The sequence below is a fragment of the Mycteria americana genome, chromosome 9, assembly GCF_035582795.1.
Source record: "Mycteria americana isolate JAX WOST 10 ecotype Jacksonville Zoo and Gardens chromosome 9, USCA_MyAme_1.0, whole genome shotgun sequence".
NCBI lineage: Eukaryota > Metazoa > Chordata > Aves > Ciconiiformes > Ciconiidae > Mycteria > Mycteria americana.
The window spans coordinates 3,175,745-3,193,090 of NC_134373.1; the positions used below are offsets into that span (position 1 = coordinate 3,175,745).

The 17,346-nt window shown below is 46.1% G+C and overlaps 1 protein-coding gene across 11 annotated transcripts in view; it reads right to left on the minus strand.

Moving 5' to 3' along the window:
• The window catches only part of COL6A3 (collagen type VI alpha 3 chain), a 63,887-nt gene that overhangs the window by 27,607 nt on the left and 18,934 nt on the right, over positions 1-17,346 (minus strand). For 7 of the 11 annotated variants that reach the window (XM_075512566.1, XM_075512565.1, XM_075512564.1 and 4 more), the window contains 10 exons: positions 15,850-16,452; positions 12,422-13,021; positions 10,536-11,102; positions 7,227-7,847; positions 5,497-6,096; positions 4,282-4,884; positions 3,255-3,857; positions 1,261-1,607; positions 786-864; positions 286-431 (listed from right to left, as the gene is read on the minus strand). In XM_075512566.1, coding sequence (XP_075368681.1) covers positions 286-431; positions 786-864; positions 1,261-1,607; positions 3,255-3,857; positions 4,282-4,884; positions 5,497-6,096; positions 7,227-7,847; positions 10,536-11,102; positions 12,422-13,021; positions 15,850-16,452 — 4,769 coding nt within the window. The remainder of the gene's footprint in view (positions 1-285; positions 432-785; positions 865-1,260; positions 1,608-3,254; positions 3,858-4,281; positions 4,885-5,496; positions 6,097-7,226; positions 7,848-10,535; positions 11,103-12,421; positions 13,022-15,849; positions 16,453-17,346) is intronic. The other 4 variants (XM_075512567.1, XM_075512572.1, XM_075512569.1 and 1 more) reach the window with 3 other exon arrangements.

Here is a 17,346-nt window from a genome sequence, read left to right on the forward strand (position 1 = left end):
GCTTTTGATGGCATCTTATCCCATCCCATTTGACCTAATCCCACTGTGCTGTAGCCTCGGCTGGAGAACGGCTTCTCCAGGAGTAGTACGAGACCGGGCAGCGCCATGATCTGCTCTTAACTTTATTTGCTGTGGCATCTGTAAAAAGAGCTGACACGAGGTAGAGAGGGGAGAGGACCAGAGCCAAGAGGGCGTAATTCAGCCACGGTTCAGCCCCGCAGGAGATCCAGCCGTCGGCTTTCCTCCAGCATTACAAGGCAGTGCTGCCTGTGCCAAGTTACTTACGAGCTGCTCTGCCAGCTCGAAATCCAAGTCCAGTAGATTAACTCTGAGCGGTCTGTTGTAGGTGAACCCACGACCAAACTCCAGCTGCATCACTTTGTCAAAATTGCTCACTCGGTCCAGCCCAACGAAGATGAGAGCGTTGACACCTGAGAGGAGGGGAAGCAGAAGGGGCTGTGTGATGGGGTGAGGTGCTCTGCAGAGCCTGCACACCCCCTCCCCTGTAAGGACGGGTCGTTATCCACCTCTTTGATTGCAAACGGAGCTTATTCAATCGAGAACAAGCACCTTCAAGCACATTTAGTGCAAGTTACCCGCACGCTTAGGTGCCAGCAGGTAGCTAAATATCACAGGAAGGCGATGAAGAACAGCAAGTGCATGTGGGAATCATGAAATCCTTATTCATTACTATCAAAAGCTGGTGCATTCATGAGAAATGGTGGTAAAATGGGCCACATGTTAACATAGACTATAATCACCGCCTTGAAGAGTAAAAAAGTTACCTTCTGTATGCAAAGCAGACGAAGCAGCCTCCAGCTGATCTATTGAGTCATCTGCACCATCAGTAAAATGGATTATGACCTGGGAGAGAAACAAATACATGTCAGGACCCAGAATATTTCAGGTGTGAAACACAATCAGTGTGCAACCTGAAGGGCCTTCTTCCAAGGGACATTTCATCTGAGAGGAGATGGGAGAATTGCTACGCCCTTTCCAGGCCACGAAGCTTTGCATTTCTGTGCCAGGTTTTGGTACATCGTACCACGCAGGTGTTTGTTCCTAAAGCACAAACAGGGAAAATCTGGAAAGCAATCGTCTGCAGCCAAGCAGTGCTCCTGGGTACTGACTGCAATAAAATCTCCTTAATGAATAAATTTATTTGATTTATTATGAATTTACAGTCGGTCGCCAACTAAAATACATCAGAAGTCAGCTTTCCTGGCCAACACCATCCCGGTGGCCTTGGTTTTGACTTACCTTGGTGCTGCCGGAGGGCGCGGATCTGAATTTATTCAGGTAGGACCTCAGCGTATCTGCTGTGAGAAGATAGGGGCCGCGAGTTCGCATGCCTTGAAACTTCTCGAAGAGCTCAGGCTGGTACTCGGAGAAGTCCAGTCCCTCCACGGGTCCCGCCCGAGTCTGGGCCATGATGGCTACCCTGACGTTGGGCGCCTGGTTGCCGGTGCAGCTGATCTTCTGCATCTGCGTTATTCTGTTTAGCACAGACTCGACTCTGGACTCTAGACCTCTCTGGGAATTAAATATATTTTGGCCGGGCGCGACATCTGTGACATCGAAGCCAAGTATCACATCTAAGTCGCAATCTGAAAGGGAAATGCAGAAAGAGAGGAGAGGAGAAGAGAGGAGAGCATCACTGCTGAGCAATACGACCATTGCTTTTCAAGTAATGACTTTCCTAGTTACTCTGTTAGTCATCAGAGAAGACAGTCTCTGCGTCGAGAACTGCCACCATTTGATACACAAGTGCCTCAGGCTTTCTTTCGTCATAGCAATGATAACCTGGGAAAATCTGCATTTCATTAATTGAAAAATTTTTTTCCTGTGCAATTGTTGCTTAGCATTGGGATGAGCCTAAACCAAGTCTAAGAGAATTTTGCATCTTCATCCGGCAGCCAGGACTGCTGCTTTCTCTCTCCACTGCACGAAAACCTGTCCGTACTTGCACAGCGTGCATGCGTGCACGAGCCCGTGCTCGAAGCGACCGTCCTGCAGTCAGGGGGATGTACGGGGAGGTGACAACCAGATGGCTGATCTCAAGCCCCTGGAATGTGTAGCTAGGATTTATATGGGATAGCTGGGAATTAGTGCAGAAAGAAGCACTGAAGTCGCTCGGCTCAAGCTCAGGAGGTGATGCACCGTCTGCCCTTCTGCAGGAATATTTAGCGTGGGCCCTGCAGCCACCGAGCTGCCCATTGGCGTGGAGCACGGGGAAATCAGGCTGCTGGATGCCTTTTGACTGGCTATAACCTCTCCTGTGCCTCCATGGGCTTTCAAGCAGGGAGGTGTTTGAAATTTCTGCGATATCAATCACACTGGAGCTGCACTCGAGAAGCGCTCGCGGGTACCGCCAGCAGCAGTTTGCTTCTCCCTGCGCTCAGTCTTTTGCCTCGGCTGGAGCTGCTGCTCAGCTCAGGGCTGCTGTGACTCTCCTTCAGCCTCTCCAGAGGTTTGGGAGACTCCTCTGCTCAAAAGCCGGAGGGCTGAGCAGCGGCCAGTTGTGCTGGGAGTAGGACTTGCCGTACCGCAGTAAGTTAAACCAGCTGCTGGGAGTCTGCTCTGACGGCAATACCGGCTCGCTTACTCACTCCAAGTAGCCAAATCATGGGATTCCTTTTTTTTGCCTTAAACTACAGCCACTCGTGCCCTAGCTTTTTCTCATATACCTGTCACGAGATCAAGTGGGCACCCGGCATGCTCTGGCAAGAGAAATTCTGATTTCCAGCACACCATGCGTGCCAGGGACTGAGTGGCCAAGGAGTCCAATTGGCTTGTTATAAACACAGTGGGCAAAACAAGGACCATCACTTTTCGTTTTGGCACTAAACCGTTTGGTCTGCCAACGTGCTACTGGCATCATATGCCTACACATCTGGGGAGGAAGGTAGTGAGATTTAGTCTAAAGGCAGCTAAATAAAGGATCCCCTCGGATGCGGTGGTAGGAAGCCGGTGATTTAGTGCCTGCCTGTCATATCTGAAATTATTCCACCACGACTGCACCTCTGCGGTGATGGTACACCAGACATTCACGTGCTGAAGCACACGAATAGGCAGCTCTTGTACCAAAGGCTTGCAGCCTACCACCACGCTCATGGAGGAGGTCCGAGCCCATGCTGCACCTCAGGCTATAGGCAAAGCACAAGACCAGGCTGGACGAGGCCATCAAAACGCGTTGGATATTAAAAGCCATCCTCGGGAATGACCTGAGCACATTATGAAAGGATTGCCCTTACCTCTTGTAACATCTGTCGTTCCTAGACACAATTTCTCCTCCATAGCGGCTTCCAGCGTAACCAGGACCTGCTCGTTCAGCTCAGAGAGCTCCTGGGCTGTGGACGCTCTGAAGCTCGTGGCACTCTCGCTGGCCAGCCTGCTGACTTCCTTCAGGTCGATGTTTCTCACGCCGACCGCAAATACCTTGACGCCTTTCTGTGCGATTTCCAAGGAGGCACTTGGCCCGTCGTCCGAGGACTTCCCACCCGTGACAATGAAGGCAATCTGGGGCACTCTCTGGTCGATTCGGCTGCCGGCTTCCTTCACGAAGTGTTTTGCCTGGATGTGCTTGATGGCTGCGCCAGTGTTCGCCACTCGGCCGCCTTTGTAGATGACTTTGTTGATGGCATCTAAAATCTGAGGTTTGGTGGAGTAGTCCTTGAGGAAAAACTCATCAGTGACATCCGAGTTGTACTGGGCCAGTCCTACCTGGATAGAGTCGCCATCCCTATAAATGGCGTCCACCACAGAGTAGACAAACTGGAGAACTTCTTGGAAGTTATCCCTCCCCAGATTGATGGAGCCATCCAGCAAAAACACAATGTCAGCTTGCTTTTTACCTCCTGAAAAGATTACAAAGAAAACACAGTTATTAATAATTGTCTGTGGCATCTATAATATTTAAGATGCTTAGTGTCTGGTGAAGTAGTGTCGTGTTTCTCTCTTCTTTCTACCTTTTTAGTTTCATCAGTCTTTGGCATGATTTCACATCCATACAAGAAGAAAGGTTTTATACAACACGTCTCTATACTTCATACAACATTACTTGTTTTTGTGATAGACACCCTCATCTCATTTCAAATTTAATTCTATTCTTTCCTATGCTCGACAAGACCTTCTTCAAAGGCTTCTTTAAAGCAATGTGACTAAACAGTTGGGAATCAAAAGGTGTTATTATGTTGAGCATAGGAAAGAATCATTTTCGCATTATACAAATTCTACCTGTGCTCTGTCCAGAAAAGTCTACAGGGTGAGTAGCAGTCTTACCAGGTCCTAAAAATCCAGGGGTTTCTGTTGTAGGTATCGGAAGCTCATCAAGAATACTCTGCAGCTTCTTCTCTAAAGTTGGGAGTCCTGTGAAGTCCTGCACCACAAGCACGCGCTCAGGATCATTGGTAATGACCTGCAGCTGGCCCCTGTCCACGTTCCTGGCTCCGACACCCAGAGGTTTAATGCTGGTTGAAGTGATCACGTTAGCAGGCCTGTTCACGTCGTCCTGGGACCGGTCTCCGAGGATGACGACGAGGTGCTGGGGCACTGCATCTTCTATCCTGCTCCCCGCAGACTTGATGAAGTAGTTCTTCACCACGTAGTCTAGGGCTTTGCCAGCATTCACAGGGGATCCCCCTCTAAGCCTCAAGCGGCGGATGGCTTGCAGGACAGCATTTTTGGACTTGTGGGTCTTCAGGTAGAACTCAGGGAAGACGTTATTGCTGAACTGCACCACGCCGATTCGCACTTTGTTTGGCCCAACTTCCAGCTGCTGAACAATTCTGCTGATGAAATCCCGAATGTGAGCAAGCCCATCGGGCCTAACACTGTCAGAGCTGTCAATAAGGAAGACTATGTCCTTTTCATCGCCAGAAGAATCTGCAGGGAAGGAAGAAGAGAGGAAATTATTTGTGTGCCAAGTCTTTGTATAAGCTTTGCCGGAGGATTTCTGTGCTATCTGCTCTCGTGTGATGTAAAACCGCATGGCATATTTTAGCCAGCTTTAAGCATGGTGCTTTGGGGAGCCTCTCCAAAAGGGCTTGTGTGCAAGCGTGCACGCGTGTGTTAACAGCCTGCCTAGTATTTGAAGCGTGCATTACTCAGAGCCTTATCTGTTTCATTCATTAATGCTCTTCTCTGGATTTGTCAATGTTTCCAGCTTCATTTTGCCCCAGATTTATGTCTCTTTCCTAGAGAGCTGCTAAATGGGAATGGGCAATTGTACACATTGCAGTATTTGGCTTGAAAATCAAAATAGGTAACGTATTTAGGTACTTGACTTGAAAATTGTAAGTTATAATGTATTTAGGTACTGGGGTAGAATTTCCACGTATCTAAAAGTTTCCTTCTAAAACTGTACATGTGCTACACCTTTGCTTTTATCTAAGGAAAACCTTGGTTTATAGAGAAGGGATGGAAAGTTATTTACGCATTTGGGCAACATTTACTTGAATAGCAACCCAGAGGCAGCCGGTGTTGGCAGAGCCTTACCTGGGGGGAGTTGCACATCTCCCAGCAGGCGTCTGATTTGGTCCCCAGTCAGGGTTTCAACAGGAGTCAGCAGCTTCTGCTCGAGGCTGGGCAGTTCCTGGAAGCTGGAGACTTGGAATACATAATCAGGACTAAGGGAAATCCGTACCATCTCCTCAGGATCCACGTTCTTCGCTACCACCATAGGTGCCACCCCCACTTGTTTGACTTGGAGCGATGGGTACTCTAAGTCATCGTCAGACTTGCGGGAGGAGAGGATGATCAAAAACTGAGGGACGCCCTCCTCTATGCGGCTCCCGGAGGGCCGGGTGAAGATGGTCTTTGCCACGAACTCAAGGGCCTCCCCCACGTTCACCTGCTGGCCACCCTGCGGCCGCAGCTGTCTCACGGCGGACTGCACCTCATCTTTGGTGGAGTGGGCGTTGAGCAGGAACTCCACATGGGGATGCTCACTGAACTGGACCACCGAAATCCTGGTGGTGTCAAAGCCCACGTCCAGGTTGTTCACTATCCTCTCAATGAGATCACGGACAAGGTAGAACTCCTGGGCGGCATAGCGGGAGCCGTCAACCATGAACACGACGTCCCTCTTCACACCCGCTGCAGGAAAGAAGGCGGCAGTCAGAAGATGCATGAGGTATTGCTTATGGAGAGCAGCTAAGCTCATCATCTACATCACTGGCCCATGCCTTTGGCCATGGGGAGGATGCTCATGTTTTCGTTGCCTGTGATGTCTCCTGGGAGCCCCAGCAAGCAGCTCTGGGTTCAACCCAGAGACAGGACCAGTCTGCTAGGCACATCCCCAAGACAGCGCAAGAACAGCAACTTCCAGAGCAAAGGAAGCAAGAGGGAGCAGGGGAAACCTGCAACAGTAATTCCTTGTGGGATCTCCACCCAAGGAAACGTAGCCTGGTGATGCTCCTTATTCAGGGCAGGTTGCCAGGCAGCCTGGAGTTGTTTTACACTCAGTACCACCCCTCTTTCTTTGGCTTTGTCCTCTAGGAAAGCTTCTATCCTATTATTATCTCGGCTTCTGCCTTTCCAGGGTGATTTTTTGCTTCCTAATAAAATGTTTTCTGCAGTGGTAATTCAGGTCAGAGCCTGAATTACCGCTGAATATCACACTGATAAATGGGGATGGAGGAAAGCAAGTCTGGCTCTGAAGGGAAGGAACAGATAGAGTAGGATGGTGCACTTCAAAGGGACTCATCTGGGGTAGGTACCCCTCATACCAGGCACATGCTGGCTGGATTTCATTCCAAGCGAGACCAGAAATGGAAGATCTGATCCTTTTCCTGACGCCCGCTTCCAGTTTCCCTTCCCCCAGTGAATGAGCGTGGCAAATGTAAGACACATCAGCAGGTCTTACATTTACCAGAAAGCTGCCCTTGACTTTGAAGGTGTCCCTGTAGCATCTAAATGACGCAATTTCCATTCCAGGAGGAATAGCATGGATATAAAATCCATCTACTTAAAATAAGATTAAGGTGATAGCATTCACTTTGTGGGTCTTCCATGTGGATACAGCATGGACCACCTTGAGGGACTGGGCGGCTCAGCTTAATTACACAGCTCCTACCAACCCTAAGAACATCAACAGTGAGACCAAGATGGACTTGGAGTCTTAGCCGTGACCATCTTTGCTTTTTTCAGTTTGTGTTGCAACCATGATGTTACTAAACATCATATTTTGCCGCTGGCTCTCGGTGCAGACACAAACATCTTCTCACCTGGGCTGGGTGATGTAAAAACCAGATCGGGGGCAAGTGACTCTATCTCTTTCTTGGTCAGCCGGATGACTCTGTTCGAGATGACCTGCTGCACTGTATCCAGCTGGCTGAAGTCAGGCACAGAGATAGCAAAATCTGGGAGGAAGGAAATCGTCTGCAGCTCTGTGAGGTCGGCATTTCCAATCCCGATGCCGAAGGGCACCGTGCCACTCGTCTTCAGGACCACCGAGGGCCTCCTCACGTCATCCTGGGACCGGTCAGCAGTCAACAGAATCAGGAACTGCGGGACGCCCTCTGCTATCCTGCTGCCGCTCGACACCGTGAACACGTTCTTGATGAGATAGTCGAGGGCTGCTCCAGTGTTCAGAGGAGATCCTCCCATGACCTTCAGCTCCTGGATGGCGCTGATGAGATCCGCTTTGTCTTCGTGGGTGTCGAGTAAGAACTCGGGTTGTATGACGTTGCTGTACTGTGCGACGGCGACGCGGACCTTGTCACGACCAATATCCAGGCTTTCAACAACTCTTTGGACAAAGGTCTTCAGGAGAGGGAAACCTCTTCTGACACCATCCGAGCCATCAATTAGAAACACCACATCCTTCTTCTCACTTCTCTCAACTACTGTTTGAGACAAGTAAGGGAAGGGGGGAATAAGTGAGATTCTCTTTCGCAGTGATTATTATTCTCCCCATACACTGAGGAGTACAAAAGCTCAGGGAGGGGAAAGCGAGGTGTCGGGATGGGTGGTTTGGTTCCTTTGCCATCGGATGCAATCCCTGGCGAAGAGGCAGATGGGTGGAAGTCGGTGGAAACTGCAGTGCAACGCATGCCGTGCCTTACCCACCAAGTCATAGAATCATAGACCCATAGGAAATAGGGTGCCAAGGGACTCCGGGTGCCATCTCCTACCTGAGGCTGGGAGAAGATGTCTGCTCCCAAGGGGGCTGGGAAGCTGGCACGTGGCTTTGCAATATGCAACAGGAGTCTGGGGCATCAGGGATCTTTTGCTCCCAGAGAAAACTGAGTTTCTGAGTGAAATGGCATACTGCAGATGCTCACAGGGAGCCAGTAAAGAGAGGGAGAGACAGGCTTTTCTGAGGCATCACTCAACTTGGAAATAAATAATCCTGCATATGCTCAGATAAAATAAGAATTTGCTGGAAAAGATATCCAACTGAAAATGCTGAAATGCTTTTCTAAAATGCTAGACACTGATTTTTTTTTTTTTTTTTTTACTAACTTCAAACACAAAAAAATACTAATTGTGACCAAATATTCTTTTTTTAAAAAAAACCAAGACCATGAAATGTCAAAGATCAGAGAAGTGTTGACACGTTCTGCTATGGACTAACAGAATTGCAAAGCTTTGGCCCAGCCAAGCAGAAAACATCACTGCCTCTCAAACACAACAACCGGTGGATGGCATCCCCAAAAGTGCCGTTGGCTTGTTTATAGCAGGATCAAGTGGGACCAGCAGGAGCATGATCTGTCCCTCTGAAGAAAATCTTAAATATCTGCTTATGAATGCTAGATATATAAAGAGTTAACAAGGGCAGCTGAAGTCTTAATGAAGACTTCAGATCAAGTTTATTATTTAACAGGGATGTTGGAAAATTAGTGGGTTAATGCTTGGGCCTGGAATATTATATATAGCTTGTGTTGAGCAATACAAGTAGGAAGAGGGAACAGACATTGCCTGGTGTATCGCAGTTTCATACACTTCATCTGAAGTTCAGGAGCAGGGGAAGAGAGTCCTATCAAAAGTCTCTGGGTAGCAGATAAAGAAGAAAAAAATACGGGTACTCTTATGAGGTGGCTCTCTTTTAGCCAAGAATACTAGGAAAGGTAGGTGGATGCAGCTGTTTGTGAGCAATTAGCACAATTATTCACAGTACTTGGTGGTCAAAGGGATTCGAAATGATCTTGACAAGACAGAAATGGTTTGAAAGGGAGGATGCAATTCCAGAGCACTCGTTACATTAGTCTATGTTGAGGAAGAAGCTGCACTAATACAGGAAGGGCAATGACTCCGCATGGAAAGGATGGGGTAAGAGATGACCAGGGGACACCATCGTTACCCTCTGGTCATTTGGAGCAGGCTGACATTGGAGATACAAGGGTGAGAAGGTAGAAAACCTACAAGACCTACAAGGAGAGATTGAATGAGCTGGATACACAGCTGGTGACATGAGAACTGAGACAAGATGTACGTGGCAAGCTTAAAGTAAATGAAAGGCTGTCACACAAAACACGGGAATGAGCTGACATCTGTATCCTTCTTGAGTTGAAGGAAATGTAAAAGGCTTAAACTATGACTAGGAAGGTTTGACATTAAGGAAAAGTATCTACGGATACAGATAAAAGCAATGGAACAGATTGATTACGGAGGCTGGGAAATCTCCTCCACTGGAGGGTTTTCGGAACAGGTTAGACCAATGTCAGCTGGTTCTGGACAAGAAGATCCTGTTGGGGACAAGGGTATGTAGCAGATGGCACCCTGAGATCCCTTCCAGCCCTATTTCTTTTTTATGTTTCTATGATTCTAAGTCCATCTGCCCAGGACTTTTACGGAGCGATGATGTGGATGTTATTACACTTTTCCTTGTCCCCACCTGCGGTTGGGAGACAGGTTAATTCTCAAATTAGAGCTGCCTCAGGAAATTACACAGCTGGACATGCGTAATTTCCAGTACTGCAATGTGAATTTATAATTGTGGCCGTGTGATTCTTTTTATGATTTTTTTTTTTAATTCTTCAATTAATCCATAGTCATCTACTGAGCTTAAATTGAGTCAAGAGCATCTAATTTATTAGTGCATAGGTACAAAATGTAGAAACTGCCGTCATATCCCGTAAGAAATAACGGAGCAAGAGTGAAACCAGCGCGCTGCAGTGCTCCTCACTGCCTACCACTCCTCCAGAAAAGGGAGGATGGAAAGAGAAATCAAGACAAGCCTTTATTTGCTTCTTCTAGCCCTTGCCCAGCACTGCACATCAATTCATGCAAGATCTCGGGGGCAACGACTCTTTGTCATTTCAGGTTTGTACCATGTTTTACACACTGGTAACAGCACCTACTGCAGCTCTTGCAGCCGAACAAAAGGCTTTTTCCTTACTCATCTTTAAAATTCAGTTTGGACCTTAATGCTTTGCTGGATCAGGGTCTGACCAGAGGAAAATCCAAGTACAATAGCAGTTTCTACATAATCGTTTTAAACATCACCAGACCCAATTGCCCCAGTTACCAAATTGAGGGGGGCATGTAAGTGGTGTCTTTCAGCCTCTTGGAAACCCCAGGGGTCCCTGTACCTGTTGGCTGAAGCTGGATAGTTTTCAACAGGTTGACTATGTTTGGCTGAAGCTCTGAAATCCGAGAGAGGGAGTCAACGTTCAGAATGAATTGCGGGGAGTAAACGATCCTTTCCAGCTCTGCAGGGTCGGCATTTTTGGCTTTGATAGCAAAGGTCACAACTCCAGCTTGCTTCAGAGCATCTGACGGTTGCTCCACATCGTCGGTTGATCTCCCAGCAGCAAGGAGGACCAAAAACTGAGGAACCCCTTCTTCGATCCTGCTTCCAGCTTCCTTCACAAACAGCCTCCTTATAGCTTCATCTAGCGCAGCTCCAATGTTCAGTTGCTTCCCGGTTTTTATCTTCATCCTTTTCACTTTGAGGAGCATGTCTTGCTTAGACGGGAGTTCGGCAAAGTCAAATTCAACCTGGATGGTGTCACTGAATTGAACTACAGCTACTCGCGTGGCATCGGGACCCACATTCAGGTCAGAAATGACTCTGTGTACAAAGTCCCGGACGGCAGGAAAGCTACCCAAGAGGTTGGCTGAGCCATCAATCAGGAATAAAATATCTTTCTTGCTTTCTAGAATAAATTCACAAATGAAAAGAGGGGAAAAAAAAGATATGAAGGCATTTTTCTTCTTAAACGTCATCCTAGAAACTTCTCTGCAAATTAGCTGGGTTTCAATATGCAAAGCAAGTAATTTTCATTTACCAAAGTATTCAGAAGCTACAGGACTAAACAGTACCTTTGACTGATTTATCTGAGGAAGAAGGGGAAGCAAGGACACCTCTATCCTAAGACTCAATAAATTCAGGCACCAGATAGTCATATCGTATATTGTATCGCATCGTATCAGTCATATCAGAGATTGTCTGTTCCAGATTAGGCCAGTGATGTTTATGGTCTAGCAATATGCCGATAATACAGGCATGAAGTACAACAGCAGTGGAGGGCTGGGGTTTTTTTTCCTATTTAAAGTCTCAGTAGATAACGAGTAGACATTAGTTCATACATACATAACCACACAAAGCATTTTCTGTATTCTCTTAAAGTACTTCTCCCAGCTGCATCACAAGGAGCATCTAAATCCGTAGGCGAGTTATGACTTTGAGAGGAGAAAAAAGCCTTTTACCTGTTTCCATTTGATGCCCTTTTAATCTCATTGAATATCCAAGGCAAAACCAAGCATCTCATATCTGTGTGTCTTAACATTTTTCGTATTAATCTTAACGGTCTCCTTTCCATACTAAACAATCCTGGTTGTTCTTATGTCTTCATATGCACATAGCCACAATAAGGGAATTGGTGGGCAAACACCTGCTTAAAAAGGGTTAAACTTGCCAACAGCTTTTGGGTTTAATGTTGGAGGATAACTTTGAATATCTGGAGTCAAGTTCAGCCTCTGTGACAGCCTGATAACAGCACTTTGACAAAGTGGCTCTAGGGAGGGATTCGGCCACCTGTACCTGGCTAGACCTCTGCTGCTCTGTGCTCTTTGGCACGACTTTAACCTTTCCACACCACTCCTTGTGGCCAAAAGTTCATGCTCCCATTGCCTGCGCTAGTGCAGATGGTGCATTTACAGGTTGTGACATTATTATGGCAACAGAAAGGGAACACCTGAGTAAGGGACTGGTGGGCATAGACTTACTCGGATCCTCCTTCGGTCCTGACCTGCCAAAAGTCTTAAAATTGTGCTGTCTTTAAAGTGTGGTAGCAAGGACTTGAACAACATTAAGAGCTGCCAGCGTCAAGCCACAGATTGATGGTTAAGCACAACCCTAACCACTTTGACGACTCAGGGCCTCGGACAGACGTGAAGGTGTACATTGGGAACAAACAGTCAAGAGAAACAAGATTAACTTAATGCAGTCAACATGAAGGAAGGTAGGTATTACCTGTTGGGGCGAGTGGAACCTCTTCCACACCTCCACTAACATATGTTGTTATAGGCTTATTTAACTCCTGGGGTAAAGCTGCCAGAGCACTGAAATCATCCATAAAATATACCATTCTTGGATTAAAGGCAATCTGTTCAAGTTCTGCCTTATCCGCACTCCTAACTCCAACAGCAAAAGTCAGCACTCCGGCCCGAGCTAATTCATTGGAAACTTGCAAGAAGGGATCGGCAGACCTCCCTGCCGTCACCAGGACTAGGACCTGTGGCACTTGTTCATTTATTCTGCTCCCACCGGCTTCCGTGAAGTGATTCGAAAGCACAAAGTTCAGTGCAGAGCCAGTGTTCAGCACTGACCCCCCCTTGGGCCTCAGCTGCCCCATACGTTGAATTATGTCTGATTTGGTTTGGTACGAGTATAGAAAGAACTCGGTTTTAGGAGTGTCGCTAAATTGCACTAAGCCAACTCGGATTTTGTCACTGCCGACATCAAGGTAGTTAACTAGGGTGGCAACAAAGTCACGCACAAAGGGGAAGTTGGCATTTCCGACGTTGAGTGATCCATCCAAAAGAAAGATGATATCCCTTTTGGTTACTTGAACTGCAGTAGAGCACAGAAAATAACATGAGACATCACAGAAAACAAAAATAGAAATTTTTTTTCATGTGTGCATACAGCATATGCTGTACACGCATGTAAACCTTGTTAGGAGGAAGGGGGGAGAAAAAGAGAAGAGAAAGAGTGTGATCGGCACAGAATTAACAAGGACCTTGCTGGAAATTACTAAATTGGGCAGGGGAGGTTTCTGACGTGTATTGAAAAGTCTTTTAAACGCCAAGTTTATCAACGGGCCTCAGTCTCTGTTATGGCAGATGCTTTCAATGGCTGCTAACGCCGGAGTTGCATGCTCTGGGCCAGGTCCTTAGCCCGCAAAAGGCAGCTTCCTTGATTTTGGTGGAGCAACGCTGAATTACACCTACACCTTGTTCATCTGCGAGTCACCACGCATTTACTTGGGGCTTTCCAATGAAGCTTTAGGGAACATTTCTGCTCTCTGGCACCTAAAGTGTGCTTTGACCCCCAGCGCTATCACCTCCTTATTAAGCAATCCCCCATTCCACGGGGATGCTCCCATGCATCCCTAGATGTAGAGAACCACGTCCTGCCCTGCAGCGACGTCCACGGTCACGCTGCGCAGCCAGCAGCGGCTGGCTCGCGGCGCAGAGTTAGGCTCCACTTGCATGGGAAAGCACTTCTGCCAAGTAACCAATTTGGTTGGTATTTTGAGTGGGTATTAAAAATAGCTTTTACTAATAGGCTTAGAAAAGCTGGTCCTGACGAGGCGGCAACGGCTGCCTGAGACAGCTGCCTTTTTGACGTCTGCATTTGCTGCAGAAAACTGCACGTTGATGTCTGCAGTCACAGACATCCATTTTGTGGGCTGTTGAAGGGGGAGAAATTTCCCACTTTTGGCAGTAACCAGCCAGTTCTCGGCTCCTTTTTTAAGGTTAAACCTTTCCTGGGCTGTGTCCCAGAATCTGAGCCCCAAGACACAGATCTGCAACATCACCCCAAAGACACCACAGGATCATCCCCCTGTGCTTTTTGTTCCGAACACATCACGTCCAGATGACAGACCAAAATGCCAAAACTTTAAAGAAGACCTCAGAGAACTGATGCGTGGGCTCATCCAATGCATCCCCCCTGGATGCCTTCCTCCAAAAAAGTTATTTGAGAATATATTTATGCCCATTGCTAATTCTGTTCAATTATCTTTCTGTTTAAAGCATTTACCCATGGGTATATGGCTATATTCATCCATCTCTCTAGCTTGCCTTGTCCTATATATAAAATACATAAATACTGAGATATTAAAACCAAAAGGGAGAAAAGGGCTCTTTGGAGTACAGGCATTGCTCTGAGATTTTACAGATTGTTTTGGCTTTCTGTATTTTTAATTTCTCCCAGAAAAGTGCCATTCAAGGCTCAGGGTGAGATGATATCTACTTGAAATGTAACAGACTGCCCAGTGTCAAAATCAGTTATGTTCCTAATAATAGTCATTTTATGGAGTAGGAGATGATTACTTGCTTATTGTGTATGTGAATAGCTGTGAGTACAGTAGAGCAAAAGGAATGGGGAAAAAAGAGAAGCTGCATGAATGAGCTTTAAAGAACAAGTATACGAACATTTTTAATTCACATTGAAAAATAAAAACGTCAGGTTTGATGTATAGCCATGCAAAACTGTATTAGCAGGAAACACATTCTGAAAAAAAGCTTATTAAATGATAAGTCCCGTGATATTCATCTTAATTAAGGACAAGTATTGGCAAACGGATTTTAAAATGTCTGCTCTTCACGTAAATCAGTCATAGGCTTTAATTCTTTAAGGACCCTTTCCAAAACCTCAGTTTCTTTTGCACTGGGGTTTATAATTTTAAATTACTTGGGGAAACTAGAAAAAATATGGACATGGTTCGACACCCACTTAAGCCAATGGGAACCTCACTATTGACCTTACGGGGAGCTGGAAGAAGTCCTGTTTTTCTAATGTTTATACGCCATGAAACAGAAATGCAAGGTTCATATACGATCTAGCGCAACATTGATTCGACCTCAAGCATCTCTATCAGGAAGAAATCCTGAGAAATTTGGTATAAAATCTCTATGCAGCTAGAACACCTCTTGAAATGCAGGGGAAACTGCCTCAAAGGACATGACTCTAGCAATTGGATTGCTTCCAAAGTCTACTGATGTCAATGGCAAGACCAAGAAAAAAGAATCCACTGGCTTCACAGGGCTCTGGATCATCTTCTAAACAGATTAAATTAAAATCAACACTGCAATAGTCTCCTACGCCTCTTAGAGCTTAAGCTGAGTAAATGATAAGAAAACTGTAAATATGTTCTTAAAGGGTTAGTTTCAGTCCAACAGTGTCAGGCTAGCTTTCTCTGAATATCTCCATGAACAAACTTGCTTATTTTCTTTACACTCAGAAGAAACTTGTAAGCTTTCTTAAGCAAATATCCACTATGGATGATTTTCAAACTGGGGAAGAGATTATAACATTCACAGCGTGTCCTGTTCACAGGGTACATAAACCCTAAGTGAGAGAAAAGCCTCCACTGAGCAATTTCAGTACCTAACTAGTAAAGCACGTCTTCCACGTCCAGGCCTCTACATGTTGATGACAAATATGGAATGGGACAAAAATCTCCAGGAAGGAATGACAAAGCTGTAACAACAACCACGCTACCAAATTCACCGATCTGTTCATGCACATTTTGCAAATCAAAGAGACAACATCTAGCTATGCTGAAACATGTGCTTGAGGCTTTTTTCCCCCCTTATCTCTACATGTCATCAAATAAGAGTTGACAAACATATAAACCATAGCTCCTTAATTAGAAAAAGGTAATTAATTACCTGATGGCGGTTCTTGGATAATCAGTCCTCCAGAGAGGGTCCGGATAGGCGACAGCACTTCAGGAAGAATGGCTTGCATGAACTGAACGCGGAAGTCATCTGGGCTGAACACAAAATCTCTCTCATGGGCAATTTCTTGAAGTTCTGCCAGGTCGGCATTTCTCGACCCAATGGCAAGGATCACTATCCGGTTTCTTTTCATCTCCGCTGCGGCTTGGTCAACGGCATCCCTGGACTTACCGCCAGTGATGAGCACCAGCATGGGGAGCACCCCTTCCTCCATCCTGCACCCGGTAGCCCTGGTGAAGAAGTTGTTCCTCACAAAGTCCAGTGCCGAGCCAGTGTTGAGTGCTGTACCACCCATGAGCTTCATTCTCTTCACGTTAGCCATCACATCCTTTCTGCTCTGGTGGGTGTTAAAATAAAACTCTGGCTTCACAGTGTCTGCGTACTGTGCCACCGCGACTTGAATCAGGTCGGGTCCAATCTCCAGCCTTTGGACAATTTTGGCAACAAAATCACGAATTGAGTTAAAGGGGCCAGTCCCCAAAGCAGTTGAGCCATCTATCAGGAAGACTACATCCTTCTTGTTCACTTCAATAACTGCAAGTAACATATGAACATAATGTTAGCAGAAGCTTTCACCACACTCTGTACATCAATTCTACGTCAACAGTTCAGCAACGTTTAGGACTTCTTGTTTGCTTGAAGTACTGTTACTCTCGACACCTTTAAAAGGGTCTTGCTTTCGACACATAATTATTTTTTAGGTTCTAGCAGAGGGCTAATAAGAAGCCTGATGGCATTTTTCCCCTTTCTGAAACACAGAAGAGTTGAAGACTTGCAAGAATTGCATTGTTTATAAAACTTAATATTAAAATGCATATACGTGTCAAAACAAGAAAGGCAGGCAAGCAGTCAGGAGAAATCTTGGCACTCAGCTGGCACATGAGATAAAATAAGCAGGTGATGCTCCCTCTATCTGCAGTGGAGCCATCTGAATCACGCCAGAGCGTGGTTTGGTCTCAGAAGGATTAGGTTCCCAAGAGCAATGACACAAGTAAAGAACAGTCTCCACTTACTCAACATACCTGGACTTTGGGTCTTCACATCCTACATCTTATTCCTTATCTAACAAAAACAAGTTATGATTTTTTCTTGGCAAAGCTAGCCCAGTCATGGAAGAGCTGAATTATATTCTGGTTGCCATGTCTTTAACAAAATGGGTCCCTTAGGTTGTAATCTCTGAAACTTTATTATTGATGATGGCATAGGACACAGAAAGAGCACAATCCAGTTCCCTGGCTAAGTTTGAAGGAAGATAGTTAGGGAGGAAAAAAAACCTGTTGTGCGGCATTGGAACCAAAGCACCATCATATTTAATACAGCAAATGTACATGAAAAAACAGTAAATACTAACAAGACCAATACCATTATGGTAAAAGCATTATACATGATCATCATCGGAGATAATACCATCTTTTAGACAACCCCACT